General features: G+C 42.2%; 1 protein-coding gene across 9 annotated transcripts in view; it reads right to left on the reverse strand.

Moving 5' to 3' along the window:
• FNIP2 (folliculin interacting protein 2) overlaps nt 1–23833 on the reverse strand; it is a 191351-nt gene that overhangs the window by 75225 nt on the left and 92293 nt on the right. For all 9 annotated transcript variants that reach the window (XR_007519836.1, XM_049905417.1, XM_049905413.1 and 6 more), the window contains 5 exons: nt 13222–13351; nt 6671–6872; nt 6247–6335; nt 3178–3324; nt 2734–2903 (listed from right to left, as the gene is read on the reverse strand). Coding sequence is in view for 8 of the 9 variants with exons in the window: in XM_049905417.1 (XP_049761374.1) it covers nt 2734–2903; nt 3178–3324; nt 6247–6335; nt 6671–6872; nt 13222–13351 (738 nt within the window). In the remaining variant the exon portion in view is untranslated. The remainder of the gene's footprint in view (nt 1–2733; nt 2904–3177; nt 3325–6246; nt 6336–6670; nt 6873–13221; nt 13352–23833) is intronic.

Here is a 23833-nt window from a genome sequence, read left to right on the forward strand (position 1 = left end):
TTAAAAAAAAAAAAATAATTGGAAGCAAGTGTCTCCCCTGTCAAATTATCGAAGCTACTCGATTTTTTGTAATAATGGAAATTTACCCGTCATTTACACTTGGCTTTACACAGCTATCACAGGCCTTCTCTCTGCCAGGGCCTCGCCTTCTCCTCAGCACTACTCTTGTCAACAGCCAGAGCCCTGCTGCATTGTTTGGGGGATGGGAGGATTGGAAACTTTCAATAACGCATGGCTGCCTCTGGAAAATGACAGCTGTGAACCACAGAAAGGGACTTCCCCTTGTTATGCTGAACATAGGGAATTAATGGCTCTCAATTAGTTAAATTTCAAGTGAGAAGCATGTCTAGTTATAAATACATTTATCTAATTAAATTTGCACTACTTAATTAGTACTGTTTTTAAATGGGTGACCCAGTAGCATGAAATACCACGTTTCCTTACTATCCAGGCCCCTTCCTTTCTCCACTAACGATATCCCTTTCTTTTAAGATTATCGTTCCATAGAAACAACAACGACATTCTGTCCCCCTCGGGAAGAACCGCATGACCCAGAGTGAGTTACACACGTTCTGAGTTCTCTTCTGAACTCAGTACCAATGGCTGCATTCAGTCCATTTTTAATATCCATAAACTATTGAATTAATTTATTTAACACACACCTGTTACCCCTCTAACCTCGAGACCAAGGGCACAAGGGCTGTCCAACATCTTTATTCACTATAAAATGAGGACAATAATAATAAGGATTCAATGAGGATCTAATTAATTAACTTATTAATAATTACTGTGAAAAGCACTTAAAACAGTATTTTACTCATGGTGTCAACTTTTCAGTGTTATTATAACATGCTTTTGTCTAAGACTGTAGTGTGTTCCCCAGTCCCTACTTCTTTTTCTGGGAAATGCCACCTTAGGCTTTCCTTGACTCAGCCTTCCTTGGGCACTGCCACCATCCCCTCACCCTATCTCTCTGGGTGCCCTTCCAATATTAGTGTCAGCATCAGCGCATCAAAAACAAAGATGCTCTGTACGTATATAACCAATTTTTTTTATTGTGGTCTGTACAGCAAATTAGTTTCTCAAACAATTAAAACACAAACTGTTTTACGACACTGGTTGCCAACCCCACAATGTGTCAACACCCTCCCCTTCTCCACCCCGGTTCCCTGTTTCCATTCGTCCAGTTTTTTCTGTCCCTTCCTGCTCCTTGTCTTTGCTTTTGGGCTGGTGTGCCCATTTCGTCTCGTACATGTGACTGAACTACGGAGCATGTTCTTCATGTGTGTTATTTGCCCTATAGACCTGTCCAAACTTTGGCTGAAGCATAAACCTCAGGAGTGACTCCAGTACTGAGTTAAAAGGGTATCCTGGGGGCCATACTCTTGGGGTTTCTCCAGTCTCTGTCAGAGCAGCAAGTCCGGTCATTTCTGTGTATATCTGTGTAAATTTGAATTTTGTTCCACATTTTTCTCACTCTGTCTGGGACCCTTTATTGTGATCTCTGTCAGAGCAGTTGGTGGTGGTAGTCGGGCACCATCTAGTTGTTCTGGGCTCAATCTGGCAGAGGTTGTAGTAGGCGTGGTCCATTAGTGTATATAACTAATTTGACACCCACAGCAACCATTTTACAGATGAAGAAACTGAGGCAAAGTGAAGTTAAGTAACATGCTCGTGGTCATTCTGTTGGTAAGTGATGGAGATTAAGAGTCAATCTAGGCACTTCAGCTCTGGTAACCACGCTCTCAACCACGATGCTATATTGTCTCTCTCTTGCACACTCCTGTCAACGGGATGTTGAAATTGTCTGAAGACAAATCTGCCTCCTCTATTAGGCCAGCATCTAGCTTCCTGAGGCGAGGCAGGATGTGTTACTCGGGCCATGTCTTTGGCATCTAGCACAGAGTGTAGAACTGAGTGTGTGTGTTTTGTTTTTCATTCTAAATGTACTGGATTGAGAGGTCTAGAGTACACCTCTCCTCCACATGAACCTAAACATGCAGCTCTGGCCCCATAAGTCCCAAACTCTGTAACCAACTATGCCAACGCGTTAGATTCCAATGCTACGCCTGAGTCTAAAGCTTTGAGAAAATAAATGCTACCAAGTAGCTGCAAGTGAGCAGTATAGAGAAAGACAAGATTTCTGACTTAAGGAAAGTTAAAAAGATGCTGGCATTATGTCGTGTTATAGATTTTTTTCTCTCCTGTCTTTCTTCCACCCAGTCTATTCTCCAGGGAAGCGGTTCTCAGCTAGGGGGCAATGTTGCCCTCCAGGGGACATATAGCAATGTCTGGAGACATTTTTGATTGTCATAAGGGGCGGGGGCGGGTTTCTACTGGCATCTAGTGAATAAAGGCCGGGGATACTGCTAAACATCCTGCAGTGCACAAGACGGTTACCCACCCCAACCCACTTCCAGCAAAGAACTACCTGGTCCAAACTGTCAGTGGTGTTGAGTCTGAGAAAGCCGGCTCTAGGGTTTACAGCCACCATGGTATGGGAGAACACAATTTACTTATACTGCTTTAAAAGCATAGGACAAAGCTGCTAGTAGGGGGAAAAAAGAGGGAGGTGGTCACCTTACAACTGGAATCCATGGGCCAGCCTCCTGCTCCCTGCCTGCCCGATGACAAGCCCTGGATTACTGGTGGATAGCCAGTGTAAACTACAAAGTCTAACATTTCTCCTGTCCGACCCCATACACCCTCTGAAGAGTCATATCAGGTACTAACCCAGCTGCGCCCAGAGAGGGTTATACGGGTGTGTTTTGGCCAGCATGTTCACGGACTGGGAGGTGCGTTTCTCCGAGAAGGCTTTAATGGGAGGGTGGTCAACAGGCATGACAGTCGGTACCCAGGCCAGGTGGTAGGTTAGCACTGCAGTCAGTAAGGCAGCAAAAAACCTTGGAGAAATGAAAGAAAACACAAGCGGATGAGTCAGTGAAGGGTGAGGCACATCATATACGGCACGTACACTGCCCGTGGAACTTGCACACGCGCAAACCCAAGTCTCCAGAGAGCTGAAGCTTACTGGTTTTTGTACGTACACTGCCCGTGGAACTTGCACATGCGCAAATCCAAGTCTCCAGAGAGCTGAAGCTTACTGGTTTTTGTACGTACACTGCCCATGGAACTTGCACACGCGCAAACCCAAGTCTCCAGAGAGCTGAAGCTTACTGGTTTTTGTTGATCTGTTCTATCAGAAGGGTAAACTCCTTGAGAAAGCGCTGGCAGAGCTGGGTTTTTTCCAAAGTGCTGGACATCATGGTAAGCCATATGGGTTCTGCTATCCTTGGAACAGAATACAAGTTCCAGATAGTCCCTCTATGAGAAGAAGGGGTACACAAAATTGCCACAAATATTATTTTGGGTAACTTGTATGAAAGAATAAAGAAGAAAACAAAAATTTAGGTCTGTGGGGTTCCTAATTCAAGCAGTATATAAAATAGGTCTATAAACCATGGCCCACAGGACAAATCTGACTGCTATTCATTTTATAAATAAAGTTTTATTGGAACACGGCCATTCACTTACATATTATCTGTGGCTGCTTTCTCAGCACAATGGCAAAGGTGAGTAGTTGCAACAGAGGCCCTACAGCCTGCAAAGCCTAAAATGTTTATTATCTGTCCCTTCACAGAAAAAGTATGCTTACCCCTAACATAAAATGCTCGTTTTAAAAACAATTTATTTTCCAGTCCCTTGTGTATCAGATTCTATGCCAAGGAAGTAAAGGGTGAAGTATAAGCTATACTGAAAATGTAACCAGAGACAACTCAGCTCTCCTAACTTTTGGTTAATGCTTCAGTTCTCTGAGCTAAAGCACCCTATTCATTTCAGACGAAAAACTACACAAACAGCTCTTCTTTACTATACCATATACTTAGGCTTACATGGACTAACAGAACCCAATTCTTGCAGCTGTAAGCAATCGGAGAAACTGGTCCAGTTCTCTCACCTTGCAGATTAAGAAACTGAGGCCTAGGGAGATAAAGTTACTTGAGCAAGGAACAAATATTTAATGACAAGGTCAGGATAAGAATGCAGGTCACCCAATGCCTGCTACAGAAGGCTCTACTCTAAGCTATGTGACTCATGAGCGTTTTTGCAAAGAGCATACTGACTTAGCTCAGGACCTCCACTGGGTAAGAGGCCACTGTATCTCAGAACATAAAACACCTCTTCCCAAATCAAGTCAGATGAGACATTCTCTGAGTTGATGTTCTAAACATGTGTGTGAAAGAACTGAGGCACAAGAGAACTCCACCTCACCAAAACTGAGCATTTGCTGAGCTAAATAGCAACACCAAGTTATGGTTACATGGAACTGGGACTCATTTACTAAAACCTAAGGTCTCTCTGTTTTGTTGCCATTTCTAACTTGATTGTTGAAGTAAGAACAAGGCCTGTCTGTATAAACAGTGAGGCTTTCTGGTTCTCTACTTTCAGGTTCTTGACCCCTAAAAATTGATATTCAGTTAAACTGTTACCCAGACTCTCAAGCACAAGTCAGCTTCTAGCCAGACTAGAGCAGAGCAACAGGTAGAACTCAGTGCTGTCCACACAAACTGCGCTATGGTTTACTAATAATCAGACAGCCATCAAAAAGCACAGCTTCACATTATTTCTAAAATATGCCTCTTAAGACTTAAAAAAAACAACCACCCACTTAATGGTCACTAAAACCGAAAAAACCCAAGCCCACTGCTATCGATTCCTCTCATAGCGGCCCTACAGGACAGAGTAGAACTGCCCCATAGGGTTTCCAAGGAGCAGCTGGTGGGTTCAAATCGTCGACCTTTTGGTTAGCAGCCAACTGCTTAACCACTACCCCACCAGGGCTCACTAGATAACTAATGTATTATCTGAGTGCCTGGGTACTTTATACATAAACCGGAGTCCAAAAAAGGCTGGTGATTTTGCTCAAAGTAGCATTACAGAGTTCACCACCATATGTACCTTAAGCACACAAAAATGTTCTAACATTCTAAGAATTGCAAAATTATTTATCTCTTGGCTAAGCAGTAGCAGTTTGACTCATTAGCTCTTGACCACTGAGAAAGTGGCTTTAGGACATGGCGCAACAATCTCAGCTCAGCGTGGTGGTAGAGAAGCCCACCTGCTACCCAGAGCAGATTACCTGTCTACCCACATACTAGGAGCGAGGACTTTAGAAAGCCAGTCTCCAGAGTACAAATCAAATAAAAATTATGAAGACATAGTAGGGTGACCACATAATTTAACGTCCAAACCAGGACACACACGAGAGTGAAAAAAAAAAAAAAATAACAAGCCCACTGCCATCGAGCCGATTCCAACCCATAGCGACCCTGTAGACAGTATAACTGCCCTATAGGATTTCTAAGGAGTGGGTGGTGGATTTGAACTGCCGACCTTTTGGTTAGCAGCCTAAGCTTTTAACCAGTGCGCCACCAGGGCTCCATGAGAGTGAAAGGGGGTGCTATTCATGTTATCCCAGGACAATGGGCATAAACTAGGATTGTCCTGGCAAAGTGGAATGTTTATCTCTCTGACACACATACTCTCTCCATTTATGCTTTGGACAAGCGCCTCTGAATTCAAGTTTCTACATTTTTAAAATGAAGTTAATAGTGCTTACCCTTAGGGGTTCTGTAAGGATGACATAGGATAATAAACAGGCTCATAAGAGACAGCTAATGTTATTTTTCCACGTTCATCCCATATCAAGGGCTATCAGGGATTACCCACCCCAAAACCCATTGCCGTGGAGTTGATTCCAACTCAGAGTGACTCTAAAGGGCAGAGCAGAACTGCCCCATAGTTTCCAAAGCTGTAAATCGTTACGGAAGCAGACTGCCACATCCTTCTCCCGAGGAGCGGCTGGTGGATTCGAACTGCTTACCTTTCGGTTAGCAACCGAGTGCTTAACCACTGCACCACCAGGGCTCCTTTCAATAAAGATAACAGCTGCGGAAACTCTACGGGGCAGTTCTACCTTGTCCTATAAGGTCGCTATGAGTCAGATTCAACTCGAGGGCAAGGGGTTCAGTGAGGGTTACTTAGCATTAATTACTTACATTTTTTGCTTAATTTGGTCTCAGTTTTCATCTTGAAGGAAGGAGCTGTTAGTTAAAGTGACTAGTTATTGCTAGTCCCACCCAATTCTTCCAAGTCACAGTCTCTCTGTAGCCCTACATCCATGGCTGCTGCTGCTATTTGCTTATGTATTTCCCCTCTTGGATTTGCCAAACTTTACCTACTTACCTGAATTCTCCCAGGGCTTCCATCAGGCGGCTGATGTAAAACTGGACTCGGTGACTGGATTCTGCTATCTTCCTACAGGAGATCATGGCCTTCATTGACGAGAAAACAAACCAAATTACTGAGAATAAATTCCTTTATAACTTATCTATGGGGCTTCATTAATAAAAGACAGTGATCAATTATGGTCAATTACAAGCACTCAAGGTAATAATGACTTAAGCCCTCAGAAAGTGGCAATTTCCTTTCCAAAAGCACTCCAGTATCTGATATCTAACACCAAGTGCATGAGCATCTACCCCTGCTGCGGCGATGCATCTTCTCGAGGCAAGTTATCTGATACGTAAACAAACAGCCTGCACCGTCTTTACAGGCCCCATAATTGCACACTGCTGCTCCATTTGACACTGGATTACACTCCTATTACCTTTTCAATTGCACTCTTCAGTCTGTTCATGTGAGATTCAAACAGCGGGAAATGAGAAAAAAAGAAGTCCTGGAAATTTCTTTGTGCTTCTTCTTTCTCACACAGGGAAAAGATGATACTTATGGCAATTTTCTTCCTCCGAACTATGGCTGGGTTAGAACTGCAGGTTTCTTCAGCCAAGCTGAACGTCTCGTCAGTTGACCTGGAAGAACAATAGTTTTGAAAAGGTGCCACGCTCCAGTGAATCATACTGCAGGTAGTGGTAATGCCAAGGGTCAACACTCAAAAAGCCAATTCAGAAAACCCGGGGTCTTAACCAAGAGTTCATCTACCTCTGCTTCATTCTCGTGTGTAATTCTCTGTCACGGTTTTATCCTAACAGGAGAAGAAACATACAACAACTAAAAGTAATTTTAAATGTCCCATTGTCAGACTCCTACTCCTCTTCCCTTGGGTTATCTGACTGTCAGACTGGTAGTATTTAGAAAGGGTATAAAACATCTGTTTGCTCAAACATAGGCCCTTTGTTTTGGCTGAGGGACACCAAAAAGTGAAAACATTGGAAGAGAAACGATCCTACATGGTATTCTGTTCAACAAAAGGTCATGTTTGGATATTTACTGGTAAGTCTAAACTCTAAATGCCAAGGCTCACTTTGCCAAGGTTATTAAAACTACTGGATAAAGTTAGAAGTTGCCCTTCTAAACGCTCAGAGTCAGCCCTGTGATTTGGCTCTACAGGAAGTTCTCCAAACGGAAAGACCCACCTCTCTTGTTACAAGTCAAATTCTCAAAAACACTTAAGATTCTTCCGTGAAACTCTGGTTCTACAATAACAGAGCCATGAAGCCAATCATTTCTGAATACACATTCAATTGGTCTTACCAGGTAAGCATCACAAACACGCCTAACCACATGGGTATTCTCACTCTCTCAACTACTCTGAAAAGCCAGCATAGCTACTGAATACTTGCTAACAGCAGGAGTGAAAATCAAAGAATTGGATTTTCTGCAAAAACACCAAAGCAAGGGACACACCAGGTGCTGCTGCTGTTTTCTCTGAGAAATCTCCACATTCTAACCATCTGCTTGACAAAAAACCAAAAACCCTCTTGAGACTCTCTCACTGGTTTCACATAGTTTCATACAGTGCTCCCTTCTTTCTTCCAAATACCTAGACTATAACCTTGTTTTCCTGCACCAGTTTCCGTACAGGAAATTCTTCTGAGTTTAGAATACACCAATACCTTCTTGTAATCCTTTCCTTCCTGTCCGACATCTCCTATCTCCCTTCTTTTTCAAAAGTAAAACGACTATATCAGCTTATTCCTCTTCAGGCCAATCTGGTCTTTAGTAATCAAGTTGTAAGAAACACTGAACCCTGTATACTTTACACATCACCTTCATCTCGCCTCTATAAACAATAACCAGCTCTCTCATTAGCTGTAACACAGGAGAGAGCGCCACCTACTGTTTTTCTGAAAACCTTCCACAGCTGTAATAGGGTGGACAGCTCTACTGAACTCTAAGGCAACTGGGCCTTCTTCTGTAGTCTTGGATCAACCATGCAAATCGGAATAAATCAAGTTATGTGGTATATTTTTAAATTATACAATAAAAGGATGTTTAGAAAATTTCAGTATTCTTCTGAATACTTCACCACCCAAGTCACTACGTAAAGTACACGACCATGTGCAAATGTGGAACCGAGGCAGTGTGATTGTCAACTTGCCTTGGGAACAGAAAACTTCCAAGTGACAGTGCTGGAGTTAGAACTCAGGATTCCTGTCTTCCAGTCTGGGACTCAGACTTCCTTGGGTATTGGAAATGACCAGTCTGCCGTGCTTATGCCACGGGAAGCACTGTGCCAGCTGCAGCACTGAGCGGAAATAGCTGGAGCTGTTATCTCAGCTGACAGGCAACCACGGGGCATTAAGTCGAGTGTGGGAAGATCACAACTGTGCATTTAAATCGTTTCCATATAAAGCAATCGAAGAGAATTTTATTGGCATCTACAGGAAACCCTGGTGGTGTAGTGGTTAAGTGCTACGGCTGCTAATCAAGAGGTCTGCAGTTCAAATCCGCCAGGCACTCCTGGGAAACTCTATGGGGCAGTTCTACTCTGTCCTATAGGGTCACTATGAGTGGAAATCGACTCGACGGCAGTGGGTTTTGTTTCGCTGGTTTGATGAATACACATGTATGTGCATTATAAACATTTGAGATCATAAACAAAGCAAAAACTGATTATGTAGTCATATCTCAATAATCTATCATTGGTATCAAGACTGCTCAGTCCAACAGTCATTTATGTCAGCTTTGGGCCGTATGAAACTGCCATTTTTATAGGCCAAAAAACATCCCATGTGCAACTTTTTATGGTTGGCTCAATTTCATACTTCAAATCAAAAGCCTTTCTGGGTCATTATGGATCACTCCTTTAGGGTTTCAATAGCTCTACTAGGTCATGAAATCTCTGCAGCTTCTCTCCCACCAAAATTCTTGGCTGGCACAAGTGGTTTGTGATCAGCTGCTAACCTAAAGGGTGGTGGTGTGAACCCGTTCAACGGCTCTGCAGAAGAAAGCCCCAGCAAACTGTTTCCTTAAAGATCACAATCAACAAAACCCTATGGGGCTCAGTTCTACTCTGTAACACACAGGGTCACATGAGTTGGAATCAACTCAATGGCAATGGGTTTGGATTTTTGTTTTTCTCTTCCACCACAGGCAATACTTGTGCACCAGGTAGTCAATGACGGAGCCCCGCTCCCCATCCTGTAACCAAGCTTAACGCCGACATAGCAGGGGGTGCAGGCATGGGTGTTAGCACGGAACCAGCTGTTCAGGATTTTGAATATCATCCCTGACTATAGGCTTTAACTTTCTTAGGAAGGAAGTGTTTTGATGGCTGTGAATTTTCTCTCAAAGCCAGAGGCAATCATAATTTTTGGTGCCCACTGTTCCCATGTTTCTAGAATAAGAAACTAATTTTCCCATCCACACACCTGCCAAAGGGAGTGTTCAAATGAAATATCCTTTAAATGAAGGATGAAGGGTCTGTGAAAGAACAGGTCAACTCGAAGTAACTGCTGTACCTGCATTCTCAAACAGTGCCGCACTGGCTGGTCTGTGGGCAGATGACCCGCGTGCGTGCACGCACAGGGCCCACCCTCGGAAGGTACCAACGTTCTGCTGCTGCCATCTTGAAGTTCTCAGTGACTTCATCTTCGAACCTGTGTTCTCTAAGAGATGTCTCATGGAGTAGGCACGTGAGCAGTGGAGACTCTGGGCGGCAGAGCAGCACGGGTGGGCTCAGCCCGTGGGCATGGCATGTAGCCTGGCACCGAACAATTGGCATGGTGTTCAGGCAGGATGCCCCGGGACCCCATGTCGGCCAGGCTGGGACCTGGGCCCAGATTGGTGCCTGTGACAGCAGCAGCAGCAGCAGCCACCACAGCCAGGAGAGGGAGGAGGGGCTCAGGTAGCCCTGGGACCTGAGGGGGTAGGCTGCCTCAAAGCCAATCCCTATGGAGTCTGCACAAATATGAACTCTCCAGCCTGCACGCCAGGACGGTAATTATGATGACATAAAAGCCTACACACGGACACTGCAGTAAAGCATACATCAGGGGTTACTAGAATTCTTCATAGAGTTTATAATCTCTGTGTATGAAAACTGCTACAACATTACAAAGGAAATATCCATAGAATAGAAATGAAATGCATTGGACAGAAAAGAACATTGCTTTCATATGAGTCTTCAGATGAACAAATTATTAGTGAGGAAGACCATTTTAAAAATTAATCCTCAAAGTTGAAGACACAGTGATAGAATGCATAAAAAAAATGTTTTTGAATTATATATAACTCGTAAAGATAGTTTTGGTTTCTTGTAAGACCTCCACAGGAAATGTCAGAGGACACACTAAAACAACATTCATAAGTTTACACTTAAAATTAAGACTTACATGCAATGCATGTGTGTGAAGAATTAAATTCTTTCAGAGAAACAGATCCACAGAAATCATCTGATTTAGATGTACTAAAATTTCTATTTTGAAAGTTACCAGAAATGTGTTCCAATGCTGTCACAACCTATAAAATACTCTCAAAAGCCCCAGCAATAGTTGCATTAGCAGAAAGATCCTTTCCAAAATGAAAAAATTATCAAAAATTATCTGCCACCTTGCATTTGCCAGGATCGACTGGTTATAGTGACTGAAAATGAAGCTGTTAAAAGTATAAATTTTGATGATCTAACAAATGAATTTGCAGAAAAGCGACCCACAAAAATCTTATGATGAATCAGGATATCACATTAATAAAGTAGTATTATTTATCATGTTATATAAAATTATGGCACCAAAAATACTGTATTTTGCAATTAATAGTTTATGTTATTCACATATCACTACTGGTAGAATGATCAAGAGCTACGGCTGCTAACCAAAAGGTCAGCAGTGTGAATCCACCAGCCGCTCCCTGGAAACCCTATGGGGCAGTTCTGCTCTGTTCTATAGGGTCACTGTGAGTCGTAATTGACTAGATGGCAAACGGTTTGGTTTTTATTTTTGGTTTTATTATATTTTATGGGAACCCTGGTGGCATAGCGGTTAAGAGCTACAGCTGCTAACCAAAAGGTCAGTAGTTAGAATCCACCAGGAGATCCTTGGAAACTCTATGGGGCAGTTCTACTCTGTCCTATAGGGTTGCTATGAGTTGGAATTGACTCGACGGCAGTGGGTTTGGTTTGGTTTGGATTATGTTTTATAAGTAAAGTATTTTTAAAGAAAAAGCTTTATATTTTAGCACCTTTAACAGCACTTTTTCCCTGCCATTTAACCAAAGGGGTCCAGATTTTTATTTGCACTGGCCCCACAAATTATGAAGTCAGTTCTAACTATATACGCAGGCTTTCTGAATTCGAGATACTTACTTTAGGTGTAAGTTCACTAGAGATTCATTTGGTTTCCAATGCCACATCTCCACTCAAATTAGGGTGCTCAAGGATTTTGGAGAAGTGGGTTGAGGAACGCTATTCAACTTTAGATCTAACCTGGAAAGGTCTGGAAAAGCATTTTTAGCAAAGACAAGCTATCTAAAGGGGAAGGACTCCAAGGGCATGTCTTCTAGTCACAGAAGTCGCCAGAACGACAGTGATAACGGTGGAGGTGTCTTCTCCATCAGCTCAGCACTGGTAATGATAATGATGAAAATAATGACAGGAAGTTGTGCTGACCAATATTTATTTATCATAGCCAATCCCATGGGCTAACACTTGACTTGCTTTATCTAATTTAACCCTCCAACAATGCTCTGACCAATATTTATTTATCCTGGCCCATGTCGTGGGCTAACACTTGACCTGCTTTACCTAATTCAACCCTCCAGCAGTGCTCTGAGGCAGGCAAGAGTACCATTTATCACACAGCAGGTGAGGAAAGGATGCTCAGAATCCAGGTGACTCCTCCGACCATACATCTAGTGAGCGGCAGAGCTAGAACTAGACCCCACGCCAAGTTCTAAGCTCTTAACCATTCCACACAAAGCCACCAACCAAAACACAGCTCCTCAGTGAGTGACGCAGCTACATTATTTTCCTCCTGTCGAGCTACCTAGGAGAAGGGAGGCCAGCGGCTGATGTGTGCTGACCACGCACCCTGACCCCTTGTTTCACAGCCTGTGCTTTTAGTACCATCTCCTCCAGGAGGATTCACCAATTCCTCCCCCGGCCACCACTGCAAGCATTCTCTCCCTCCTCTGACTACTCCCAAGCCCTTTCCTATGCTTCCATACGGCATTTCTCACTTTCTATCTCAGGCCATTATTTATGTGCACGTCATGTTCCCTTCTAGTCCATAAACCACGCAGGTGCAGGCGCACAGCGGAGCCATCTTTACATCTTCACAGCTCCTTGCTCATGGGGGCTCCTAGCCGATCAATGTACGTGTGAATTTCCACACACAAAACCTATCTATACTGTTAAGTTTTGAGGTTGTAGGTAAAAAACGGTTGGAAGCTACTAATCTAATAGTATAATAAGCCAAAAGTGTATACTTTCCACACAACTAAGCTTTAGATCCAAAATAAAACCACTGAGAGGATGGGAGAAAATGCCTTGATGCTCTCTCTGTTAACACACCCACGTCTGGTTAGTTTAAGAATTTAAGGTTTACAAAGACAGTAACTATATCACGAACTCTTGAGTTTATATATTTTCAAATATTGCACAGCTATCATTGTAAGAGAAGGAAGGGGTTTAGTTCACCCTTCTCGTTTGTAAGAACTGTTCTGAAACAGAGCCAGTTTACAGAGTAAGTGCACTCATTTTAAACTAGTACCAAATCTAGTGCATACGCGGTTCAACCACCCAGATGTTTTCCAGTGTTTCCCAAACTAGGATATATTCTCTAGCTTTTATTTATTCTTTCCATAGAACTTGCAAGCTTTCAGGCTAAGCTGCAGCCAGAACGTTTTAGTCCTCCTTTTTGTCAACAACAGACAAGTGCAGGGCGGGGTCTGGTGCCCCGATGGTTTCCAGTTGCTACTCACCTCCTTGGGACGATGCCATTTTCCAAACTCGTTGTCTGACTTCGAAGCCAGCGGCGCTGGTAACTACTGGAAGAGGATGTGGAGGGGCTTGGAGATGGGAAAGGTGTGATCAACAGGCTGCTGAGCGAGGCTGTGGGATAGACAATTTGAAAGTTGAAATACGTGAGTATTACGTAGCTACTTAAACACATGCTAATTAAGCTAAAATTTCAGGTTCCAGCAGTCACATCCAGCAGGGGGAGACTATAATTTCTCTCTTACGAAGATTTCAGTAGAGCAAACAGGAAAGTGTCCTTTAAAAAGGAAAACAAATTAAAGAGAACAAGGATCACAGACAGCAAGTGCATCAACTCTAGGCCCCGTCTGTGATTATTCACAGTGCAGATGGCAGATTTCTGACAGAACAGTCCCTGTAACTCTTACTTAAATTGCCACCCGGTAACTCCTGCCATATACTGTGCTTAGACCTACTGCTGTCGAGTCAATTCTGACTCACGGCAACCTCGTATGTGTTAGAATAGAACTGTGCTCCATAGGGTTTTCAATGGTTGTAATCTTTTGAAAGTAGATCACCTGGCCTTTCTTCCAAGGTGCCTGTGAATGTATTCGAACCACGCCAACCTTCTGGTTAGTAGCCAAGCAACTTAGCCATTTGCATCACAGAAGGCTCCTCACACTGTACTTACTTATATATATTTCCTCTCCTTGACTACTTGTTCACTCTATATTTTGAGTGCCTTTCAACCTGAGGGGCTCATCTTCTGGCACTATATCATACAATGTTCTGCTGATATTCATAAGGTTTTCACTGGCTAAAATTTTTTCAGAAGTAGATCTTCAGGTCCTTCTTCCCAGTCTGTCTTAGTCTGGAAGCTCCACTGCAACCTGTCCACCATGGATGACCTTGCTGGTATTTGAAATACTGGTAGCATAGCTTCCAGCATCACAGCGACAGGCAAGCCACCACATTACGACAGACACCAGGGAGAACAGCATCGCATTCATTGTCAAAATGAACACTTCAAGATCTACCCTGAAGTATAACACTGTCAATTAACAGGATAATATCCATAGGACTACAAGAAAGACCAGTTAAATCAACTGTTATTCAAATTTACACACCAACCACTAAGGCCAAAGGTGAAGAAATTGAAGATTTTTTACCAACTTCTGCAGTCTGAAATTCATTAAAAATTCAATCAAGATGCACTGATAATTACTGGTGATTGGAATGCAAAAGCTGGAAATGAAGAAGTATCAGTACTTGGGAAATATCACCTTGGTGATAGAAATGATGAAGGAGATCGCATGATAAAATTTTGCAAAACAAACAACTTATTCACTGGAAATACCTTTCTTCAACAACATAAATGATGACTGTACATGAGGACCTTGCTGATGGAACACACAGGAATCAAATCAACTACAGAACAAGGCCAGGGGCCAACTGCAGAGCAGACCACCAACTGCTCATACCCAAGTTCACACTGAAGCTGAAGAAAATAAAAACAGGTCCACAAGAGTCAAAGTATGACCTTCAGTATATCCCACCTGTATTTAGTGACCATCTAAAAAATAGATTTGATGCACTGAACAATAACGACTGAAGAAGAGATGAGCTGTAGGAACACATCAAGGACATCATACATGAAGAAAGCAAAAGGTCATTGAAAAGACAGGAGAGAAAGAGAAGACCAAAATGGGTGTTAGAAGAGAGTCTGAAACTTGCTCTTGAATGTAGAGTAGCTAAAGTGAACAGAAGAGATGATGAAGTAAAAGAGCTGAACAAAAAGTTTCAAAGAGCAGCTCAGTAACACAAAGTTAAGTTTTATAACGAAATGTGCAAGCACCTGGAGATAGAAAACCAAAAAGGAAGACCACTCTTGGCATTTCCCAAGCTGAAAGAACTGAAGAAAAAATTCAAACTCTGAGTTGCAATACTGATCTATAAGCAAAAAACTGAACGACACAGGAAGCATCAAGAGAAGATGGAAGGAATACACAAAATCACTGTACCAAAAACAATTGGTCAACATTCAACCATTTCGGGAGGTAGCGTATGATGAAGAACCGATGGTACTGAAGGAAGAAGTCCAAACTATACTGAAGGCACTGGTGAAAAACACAGCTCCAGGAATTGATGGGATACCAATTGAGATGTTTCAACAAATGTATGCAATGCTGGAAGTGCTCATCACTCGTCCATGCCAAGGAATTTGGAAGACAGCTACTTGGAAGAGGGCCCGTACATACCCATTCCAAAGAGAGCTGATCCAATGGAATGTGGAAATTATCGAACAATATCATTAATATCACACACAAGTAAAATTTTGCTGAAGATAATTCAAAAATAGTTGCAGGAGTACATTTACAGGGAACTGCCAGAAATTCAAGCCGTATTCAGAAGAGGACATGAAATGAGGGATATCACAATGATGTTAGATGGATCTTGGCTGAAAGCAGAGAATACCAGAAAGATGTTTACCTGTGTTCTATTGACTACACAAAGGCATTTGACTGTGTGGATCATAACAAACTACAGACAACACTGCGAAGAATGAGAATTCCAGAACACTTAACTGTGCTCACAAGGAGCCTGTACATAGATCAAGAGGCAGGTGTTCGAACAGAAGAAAGGGATACTGCATGGTTCACAGTCAGAAAAGGTATGCATCAGGGTTGTATCCTTTCACCAATAATTTATTCAATCTGTATGTTGAGCAAATCATCTGAGAAGCTGGACTATATGAAGGACCAGGCATCAGGATTGGAGAAAGGCTCATTAACAACCTGCGTTACGCAAATGACACAACCTTGCTTCCTGAAAGTGAAGAGGCCTTGAAGCACTTACTGATAAAAATCAAGGACCACAGCCTTTAGTATGGATTATGCCTCAACATAAAGAAAACAAAAATACTCACGACTAGGCCACTAAGCAACATAGTGGTAAACAGAGGAAAGACTGAAGCTGTTGAGGATTTCGTTTTACTTGGATCCACAATCAACACCCATGGAAGCAGCAGTCAAGAAATCAGATGATGCACTGCATTGGGCAAATCTGCTGCAAAAAACCTCTTTAAAGTATTAAAAAGGAAAGATGTCACTTGAGGACTAAGGTACACCTAACTCAAACCATGGCATTTTCAATCACCTCATAATCATGTGAAAGCTGGACAATGAATAAAGAAGACTGAAGAAGAATTGATGCCTTTATGCTGTTGGCGAAGGATACTGAATATACCATGGACTGCCAGAAGAACGAACAAGTCTGTCTTGGAAGAAGTACAGCCAGAATGCTCCTTAGAAGTGAGGATGGTGAGACTTTGTCTCACGTACTTTGGGCATGTTATCAGGAGGGATATCAGTCCCTAGAGAAGGACATCATGCTTGGTAAACAGGAAGGTCAGCGAAAAAGAGGAAGACATTCAATGAGATGGACTGACACAGTCAGTGGTTACAACAATGGGTTCAAACACAGCAACGACTGTGAGGATGGTCGCTCAACCCAGTGGGAAAGGAAAAGGAATACTACAAATGACTGGTCATTTTTCTATTTGGGCAATAATTTCGGAAGCAAATCACAGGGCAACAGAAAATGATTTCAGTAAACAGTGTAATATGCTCATGAATATCACTTGGTAAGTCAATTTCTCCAGATGAACTACTAACTTTTTATTCACCACTCTTATAAAAACTTTTTATTCACCACTCTTATAAGCAGATGTAAATAACCGGACCCTGGCCTGGGCTCTAAATACTACAGGAATTATAAATCAACAATCAATAAACAACTACTAGAGTATCTACAGCGTGCCAGGCAACCAGGATATAGTGGTAGACAAGATGGACATGGTATCTAACCTCACAGAGCTACTTGTCGGTAAGAGTGTCAGTGAACTTTCTAGACTACAAGATTGAGATACGTAATGACTCAAGGTTCCTTCCATAGTTGAGGCCTATGAGGTCCTTCTCTTCTTATCTAGTAAATATTCACAGAAAATTTAGTTTGGTAGGTCTTAGTCATCTATATCACTTGTACCCAGAACAGTTCCCCAAACACAGCAGGCAATAAATGTTTATTGAATATGTGACACTTTCCCACTAAAGTTTACCCAGATACGGCTGGCACCAGCAGGCTGTCTCTGTTCTGACCTATTTCCAGCTTTGGGGCTGCACAAAAACCAAATCCACATTTCAAGTATCAGTGAGCAGGTTGTATTTTACTGAGAGTTTTATAGGGAGGTGGAAAAAAGCTTTTCCTCAAAGTTGCAGAAAATTCCTTAACAACAACAACAACAAAAAACCCAAACAAACAATTCTGCCCCCCTCTCTGCCTTGCCCAAATTCTCAAAGTTCCCTGTAGGATCCAAAAGACTCTCAACCCCTACTCTCAGGTCTTCAGGGTCCCTTCTCACTGTCTTATGCTCAGCAAATCAACTTCTTCCTGGCAGGTGGAGGCCAGAGCTGGGGGTAGAAGAAACATTTTTTTTTTTCCTATCACAGAAACAAGACAGATATTGCTCTGATTTCCAATTTGTTCTGGAAATCGTCTGCACTGCTGTATAATTCAATTTAATCTACTGAGTAAGAGTCCAGGGTCCCAGTTCAAATCCTACCACTTACTAGCTGTGACACTTGGGCAGTTCACTTAGCCTGTCAGTTTCCTCATCTATAAAATGGGGATAATACCACCTCAGTATTTTTCATGAGACCTGCAATTCAATAAACCAAAAAACCACACCTACTGCCATCAAGTCGATGTGGGTCAAAACCAGTATTTAAAAAAATTAGAAGAGAAAATTGATTGCAGTGTTAACATTAATTCATGAAACTTTGATTTTTCTTATATATAAAGATGTTCAGTACTGGGATGATGATCCAAATTCATTAGCATGGGTTGCAGACAATAAGATTTGAAAAATGCTTATTTCATACAGTTCCTGTGAAGACTAAACAAATCAATACAAGTAAAACACTTAACCCACTGCCCACACAATAAATGTTGGCAATTCACTTCCTCTGATAATTTTCGGACAAAGTAGGCCAAGTAAGACATTTTGGAGTACTAAAAGGTTATTAATTCTGACTGGTTAATTATGAAAAGCACCTAGGGTTTGCAATAGATACGAAAAAACGGCAACAAAAAATCAGAGAACATTCCTTTTCTCCACAGTGTATAATTGCCGAGTAACAAATTTTACAGCATACGAATTAAATATTTTTAAACTAAAATGTTGGCTTAGTGCTATTCAGCACTTCCTCAGCAAAAATATTACTGTATTACTTAATAAGACTCTCATGTACAAGCACTGTGGTATTAATCACTGTCGGCTATATACTCCAGGAGTCAACAGGGTAAGTCTCAAATGTAACAGCAGGGCTAACTCTGGCCTGCAAACCACGCCATTCCATGTGCGGTTTTTAACTAAATTATTCATAGGCTCGGTTTCATCTTTAAAAGTGTTATATCTAATGCTCCTTAATATTTTTAGCATTGTTTTTTTTTAAATATTTTTATAATTAGAAAAAAATCTTGGTAATATAGATTGCAAAGACCAGTTTCATGCATCAATAAGAAAATAAAAGTCACCCATAATCCCAGTGCCAGGAGATGACTGAATGTTTTGTAGCTGGCCAGTATCTGTTTACTCCTCCAGAGACTACCAATGACAAAAAAGAGCTTAAAATGCTGGCTCTTCTTGGTCAAACCTAAAACCACACCCACTGCTGCTGAGTCAATTTCAACTCATAGCGACCCTATAGGACAGAGCAGAACTGCCCTATATGGTTTCCAGGGAGTGCCTGGTAGATTCTAACTGCTGACGTTTGGTTAGCAGCCATAGCACTTAACCACTACGCCACCAGGGTTTCCTCTTCTTGGCCAGCGCCATTCAAATTCATGATAAATTTTGATTCAACCTAGTCTGAAAATATTTTTTGTTACTTTGAGTTTACCAGAAACACTACATTTGATGTGATTAGAGGCTTTAGATTTGACTAAAGAATGCCCTAAAACTCTTTAAGTCAAATCCACTCACTCAACAAATATTTACTAAGTACCTCCTCAGCGCCAGGCACCATGCAGGCACCCGGGATGGAAACTTGAAGGATATAGACAGTCTCTGCCCTGAAGAAGCTTTCACTCAGGGACTAAATAAACAAGATGATTTCAGACTGTGATAAGTAGTATAAAAATAAGTCACTATGCTTTTCTTTAAGTAACCGGGGGAAGGGTTGGAAGGAGTGGTAGAGGTAAATTCTTTAACCAGTGATCAGAGAAGAACTTTATGAATACAGGACATCTTAAATGAGACTTAAATGTCAGCAAGAGCCAGCCATGTAAAGAGCTAAAAAGGGAAGGCATCCAGATATTATGTGTGAAAAGAACTGGATAATTTCAATAATTAAGACAAACATTTATGGGCATTTCTACTTGTATAAGTGGACAGACACACACCCCCCATTCAAATTTTCATTGAGCATCTACTCTATGCCAGGATGGGATACAGCAGTCAATACGGCAGAGTGGGTAGGTCTCTGCCCTTATGGAGCTCACATTCTAGGGGAGAAGAAGAAACAAATAAAAAACCCCAGAGAATTACTAAGATAACTGCAGAATGTGGTAAATCATAAGGAACAATCCAGGCTCTGGGAAAAGGAAGGTTCAAAGTCAAGAGCTCAGAAGCAGCTACGATTTCTTCAACAAAGGAAGAATTTTGAGGTTGGCTTACTTATGCTGCTGACAATGTCATCAGAATATCAACCAAGCAGCACCCTCAAGACTGTGTGGAAAGATGGCTATAGCAAATCTCAGGGCCCAGGACAGCAGGTTTAGCCCTGGCCAAACAGATTTCACCTGCAAGCAGACACTGAGGGAAAGGACACAGCAGGTCATCCCTGTCCTCTCTTTGCTGCCTGGGATAGCCACTCATCTATATGTACTGGAAACACTCCCATCAACATAAACACTACATTACTGTGATCAGGAACTGCATTTCCTCTCCAGGCTCCTCTTGCACCACTCTCTCCTCCACTCACTGCCTTCCAGCCGCCTGTCTATTCCTTACGCCTAACTCTACAAAGCCTGTTCCACACTAGGTCTCTGCACCTGCTGTTCCCATGCATTGAAGCCTCCTTCCACTCATCTTCAGAGGCCAGTTTCTACTGGCATTCAAGTCTCAGAGAGGCCTTCTATGAACCTCCCGTGTTTTCCTCAGTGACATGTGCTAGCCTACATTTTATTATTATCTGCCTCTCCTTATTGAAACAAACACTATGAGATCAGGCATCATGTCTGTTTTGATAACTGATCTATCCTCATATCCTCGAAAAATGTCTGGCACATAAAATGCTCAAGAAATGTTGCTGAATGAAGAATGAGCAAATGAGCAGGTGAAGGATAATGACATCTGCCTCAACCAATAAATATGACAGCATTGAAGATACAAATTTCTAGAGAAAATTCAAAGACTGAATTTGTTAAAAGTTTCCTGAGGCCAAAGCTATGTACATAGCACTTGGATTTCTTCTTTTTTCCCACCTTCACTTAAAAAAATGTTGTTTTTTGATGGTGGTACCGGTTGACGGTGGGCTGATTCTGAATCTGCACACCTTTCCTATCTGCTTGACACAGAGGGTACTATATCCAAAACATAATCATGATCTGTTTGCTGTAATACTGACAGTACTTCTTTTCCAGTTTTTGTTTATTTAAACTCTTGAAAAAATAAAGTTCTTTTAAGTTTAGCAGTTGTATTTCCAATCACAACAAAATGGGAACATTTAAAAGGACAACTAATAGAGCTGTAATTATTGTTTGACAGGAAGATTTCATTTTTAATAAACCAAGCATTTTAATTAAATAGGCTTATCAGTCGGAATCGGCTCGACGGCAGTGGTTTTTTTGTTTTGTTTTGTTTTGTTTTTAGGCTAATCAAGCCCTAGGTGATATATTTAGCTCCCAAGCCACAAAGTGATTTTTAAGAGCACGAAGGGTCCTCACAGGCACCATGATAAACTATGTTTATTAAACGAATTTAAAGTTTTGCTTTTTTTTTAATTGTATTTTAGATGAAGGTTTACAGAACTAGCTTCTCATTAAACAGTTAGTACATATATTGTTTTATGACATTGGTTAACAACCCCAGGACATGTCAACACTCCCTTCTCGACCTTGGGTTCCCTGTTACCAGCTTTCCTGTCCCCTCCTGCCTTCTAGTCCTTGCCCCTGGGCTGCTGTGCCCCTTTAGTCTTGTTTTGTTTTATGGGCCTGTCTAATCTTTGGATGAAGGGTGAACCTCAGGAGTAACCTCATTACTGAGCTAAAAGGGTGTCCGGGGGCCGTACTCTCGAGGTTTCTCCAGTCTCTATCAGGCCAGTAAGTCTGGTCTTTTTTTGTGAGTTAGAATTTTGTTCTACATTTTTCTTCAGTTCTCTCTGGGATCCTCTACTGTGATCCCTGTCAGAGCAGAAGGTGGTGGTAGCTGGGCACCATCTAGTTATACTGGACTTAGTCTGGTGGAGGCTGTGGTAGTTGTGGTCCATTAGTCCTTTGGACTAATCTTTCCCTTGTATCTTTAGTTTTCTGCATTCTCCCTTGCTCCCAAAGGGGAGGAATTTTAAGTATTAATAAAATTCCATGAAGCTTCCTAAATAAAAAGACCAAAAAAAATGGAAGTTCTTGCTACCATAATTGCAAATACCTTAAATTTTAACGTGCTTGGCTAGGACATAGACTTAAGTCCAACCTTGGCCATCAACATAGTCTGGATATATACACCAAGTTATTCACTCTTATTTCTGTTTATCCATAAGACTATGGATCTAAAAGTCTACAAAAGAATTCTGAAAAGCATAAAACTCTCTTGGCCCTTTGCTCTTCCATATAAATGAATTATTTAATCTGGTTCCACAAGAGACTTTTTATTCTAACCTATACTGAATTCACCGATTAATTTGGGGAACTTAATATGTCTCTCCTCAGGCGGAGATGGGGAGGTGAGTGGGAGACGACTTCCTAGTAGCTCCTCAGAAGGAGATGGGGAGGTGAGTGGGAGATGACTTCCTAGTAGCTCCTCAGGGGGAGATGGTGGAGGTGAGGGGGAAATGACTTCCTAGCAGCTCCTCAGGGGGAGATGGGGAGATGAGTGGGAGATGACTTCCTGCAGGTCCTCAAGGGTTTCTCATCCTCTCCTGTTCCTGAAGGACCATAAGGTGTCCCACCAAGACTCAGATAAGCTACCATTCAAGTGTTTGCCTATGTGGATACCATAGTAGAACCGTTCCCCTACACAGGCCACAAACAAAAGCAGTACCCTCCTTGGCTCCTGTTCCTCTCTAGAAGGTACGACAGCAGTTAAGTCAGGGTACAAACGGGATGTCATTTTGAACATTTAATGATGACCTACGTGGTAACAGAGTCTGAGTCCATTTTTTGATGTCTGACTGCTGACAGCTTTTAAACCTCACCCCTCCCTCTCCCTCTTCTGCCCCACAGCCAGGCAAGCTGCTGAGAAAGCCTTGGTGCTCCCTCCTTTGGTACTGGCAGGAAGTTCAAACAATGTGCAGTGACCTCACCCTAGTCCTACTCCTAACCACCATGAAAACCCCAAGCCAGTCTCCTTTCCTTTCTCTCACAAGCCATTTTCACAGAAGCCTGAGAAGTCCATTCTGCTCTCCTCAGGAAGGCTCATTATGCTGGTAATAAACCTTTCCATGGCCTTGTGGTGTGTGTGTGGCATTATCAGTCTTGATATTCAAACCAAATTTTGGGTGGGGTCCATCCTGTCTCTGCAGGGCGGCCAAAACATGTCTGATTTGAACACTATTCAGATTACCTTATCATTGTAACAATGATATGTATCCTTAACCTGACGGCTTATTTTAAAACACTTAAATAAAAATGTTTAAAAGCACAGTACTAGAAGTTTTCTTCATACTCACCATTTGCTCATTTTACTGCTTTTAAGGACAGAGAAAAAGCAGTTGCAGAGAGAATGAGGAAATTATTTTTCTTGTCAACGATCTGCGCATTCAGAGGAGGAAGACAGTCTAAAGCTGAATTAAGGTCAGATGACAAGGCTCAGTAGCCCTGGCATCAACACAAGCCTCTACACCTCACTCTGTTCATGCACCCGAGACTTCCAAATTTGAGCTGCTGCTCCAGTGCATCTCTAAATGCCAGCAGCAGAGAATCTGCAGACATCTCCAACTAAAAAATGATCTGGAAGCTCTCTCCCCAGGCCTGGTCTGCTGCTTTTTTTGTATTGGTTAATGCCATCATCCTCCACTTCCTTAGAAACTGGAGAGTCATCCTCGGTTCTTCCTTCTTCCCCCATATCATGTGTACCATCAGCCACCAAGCCCTGCTGATACTACCTACTAGTATGGCTGGTGCCTGGGTGGTGCAAACAGTGAAGTGCTCAGCTACTCACAGAAAGGTTGGTGGTGTGAATTCACCCAGAGGTGCCTTGAAAGAAAGGGCTGGTGATCTACTTCTGAAAGGTCACAGCCACTGAAAACCCCACAGGGAACAGTTCCACTCTCAAATGTGGGGATCACCATGAGTCAAAAAGGACTCTATGGCAGCTGGTTAGTATGGCTGAAACGCATC

This window comes from Elephas maximus, chromosome 13, assembly GCF_024166365.1.
Source record: "Elephas maximus indicus isolate mEleMax1 chromosome 13, mEleMax1 primary haplotype, whole genome shotgun sequence".
NCBI lineage: Eukaryota > Metazoa > Chordata > Mammalia > Proboscidea > Elephantidae > Elephas > Elephas maximus.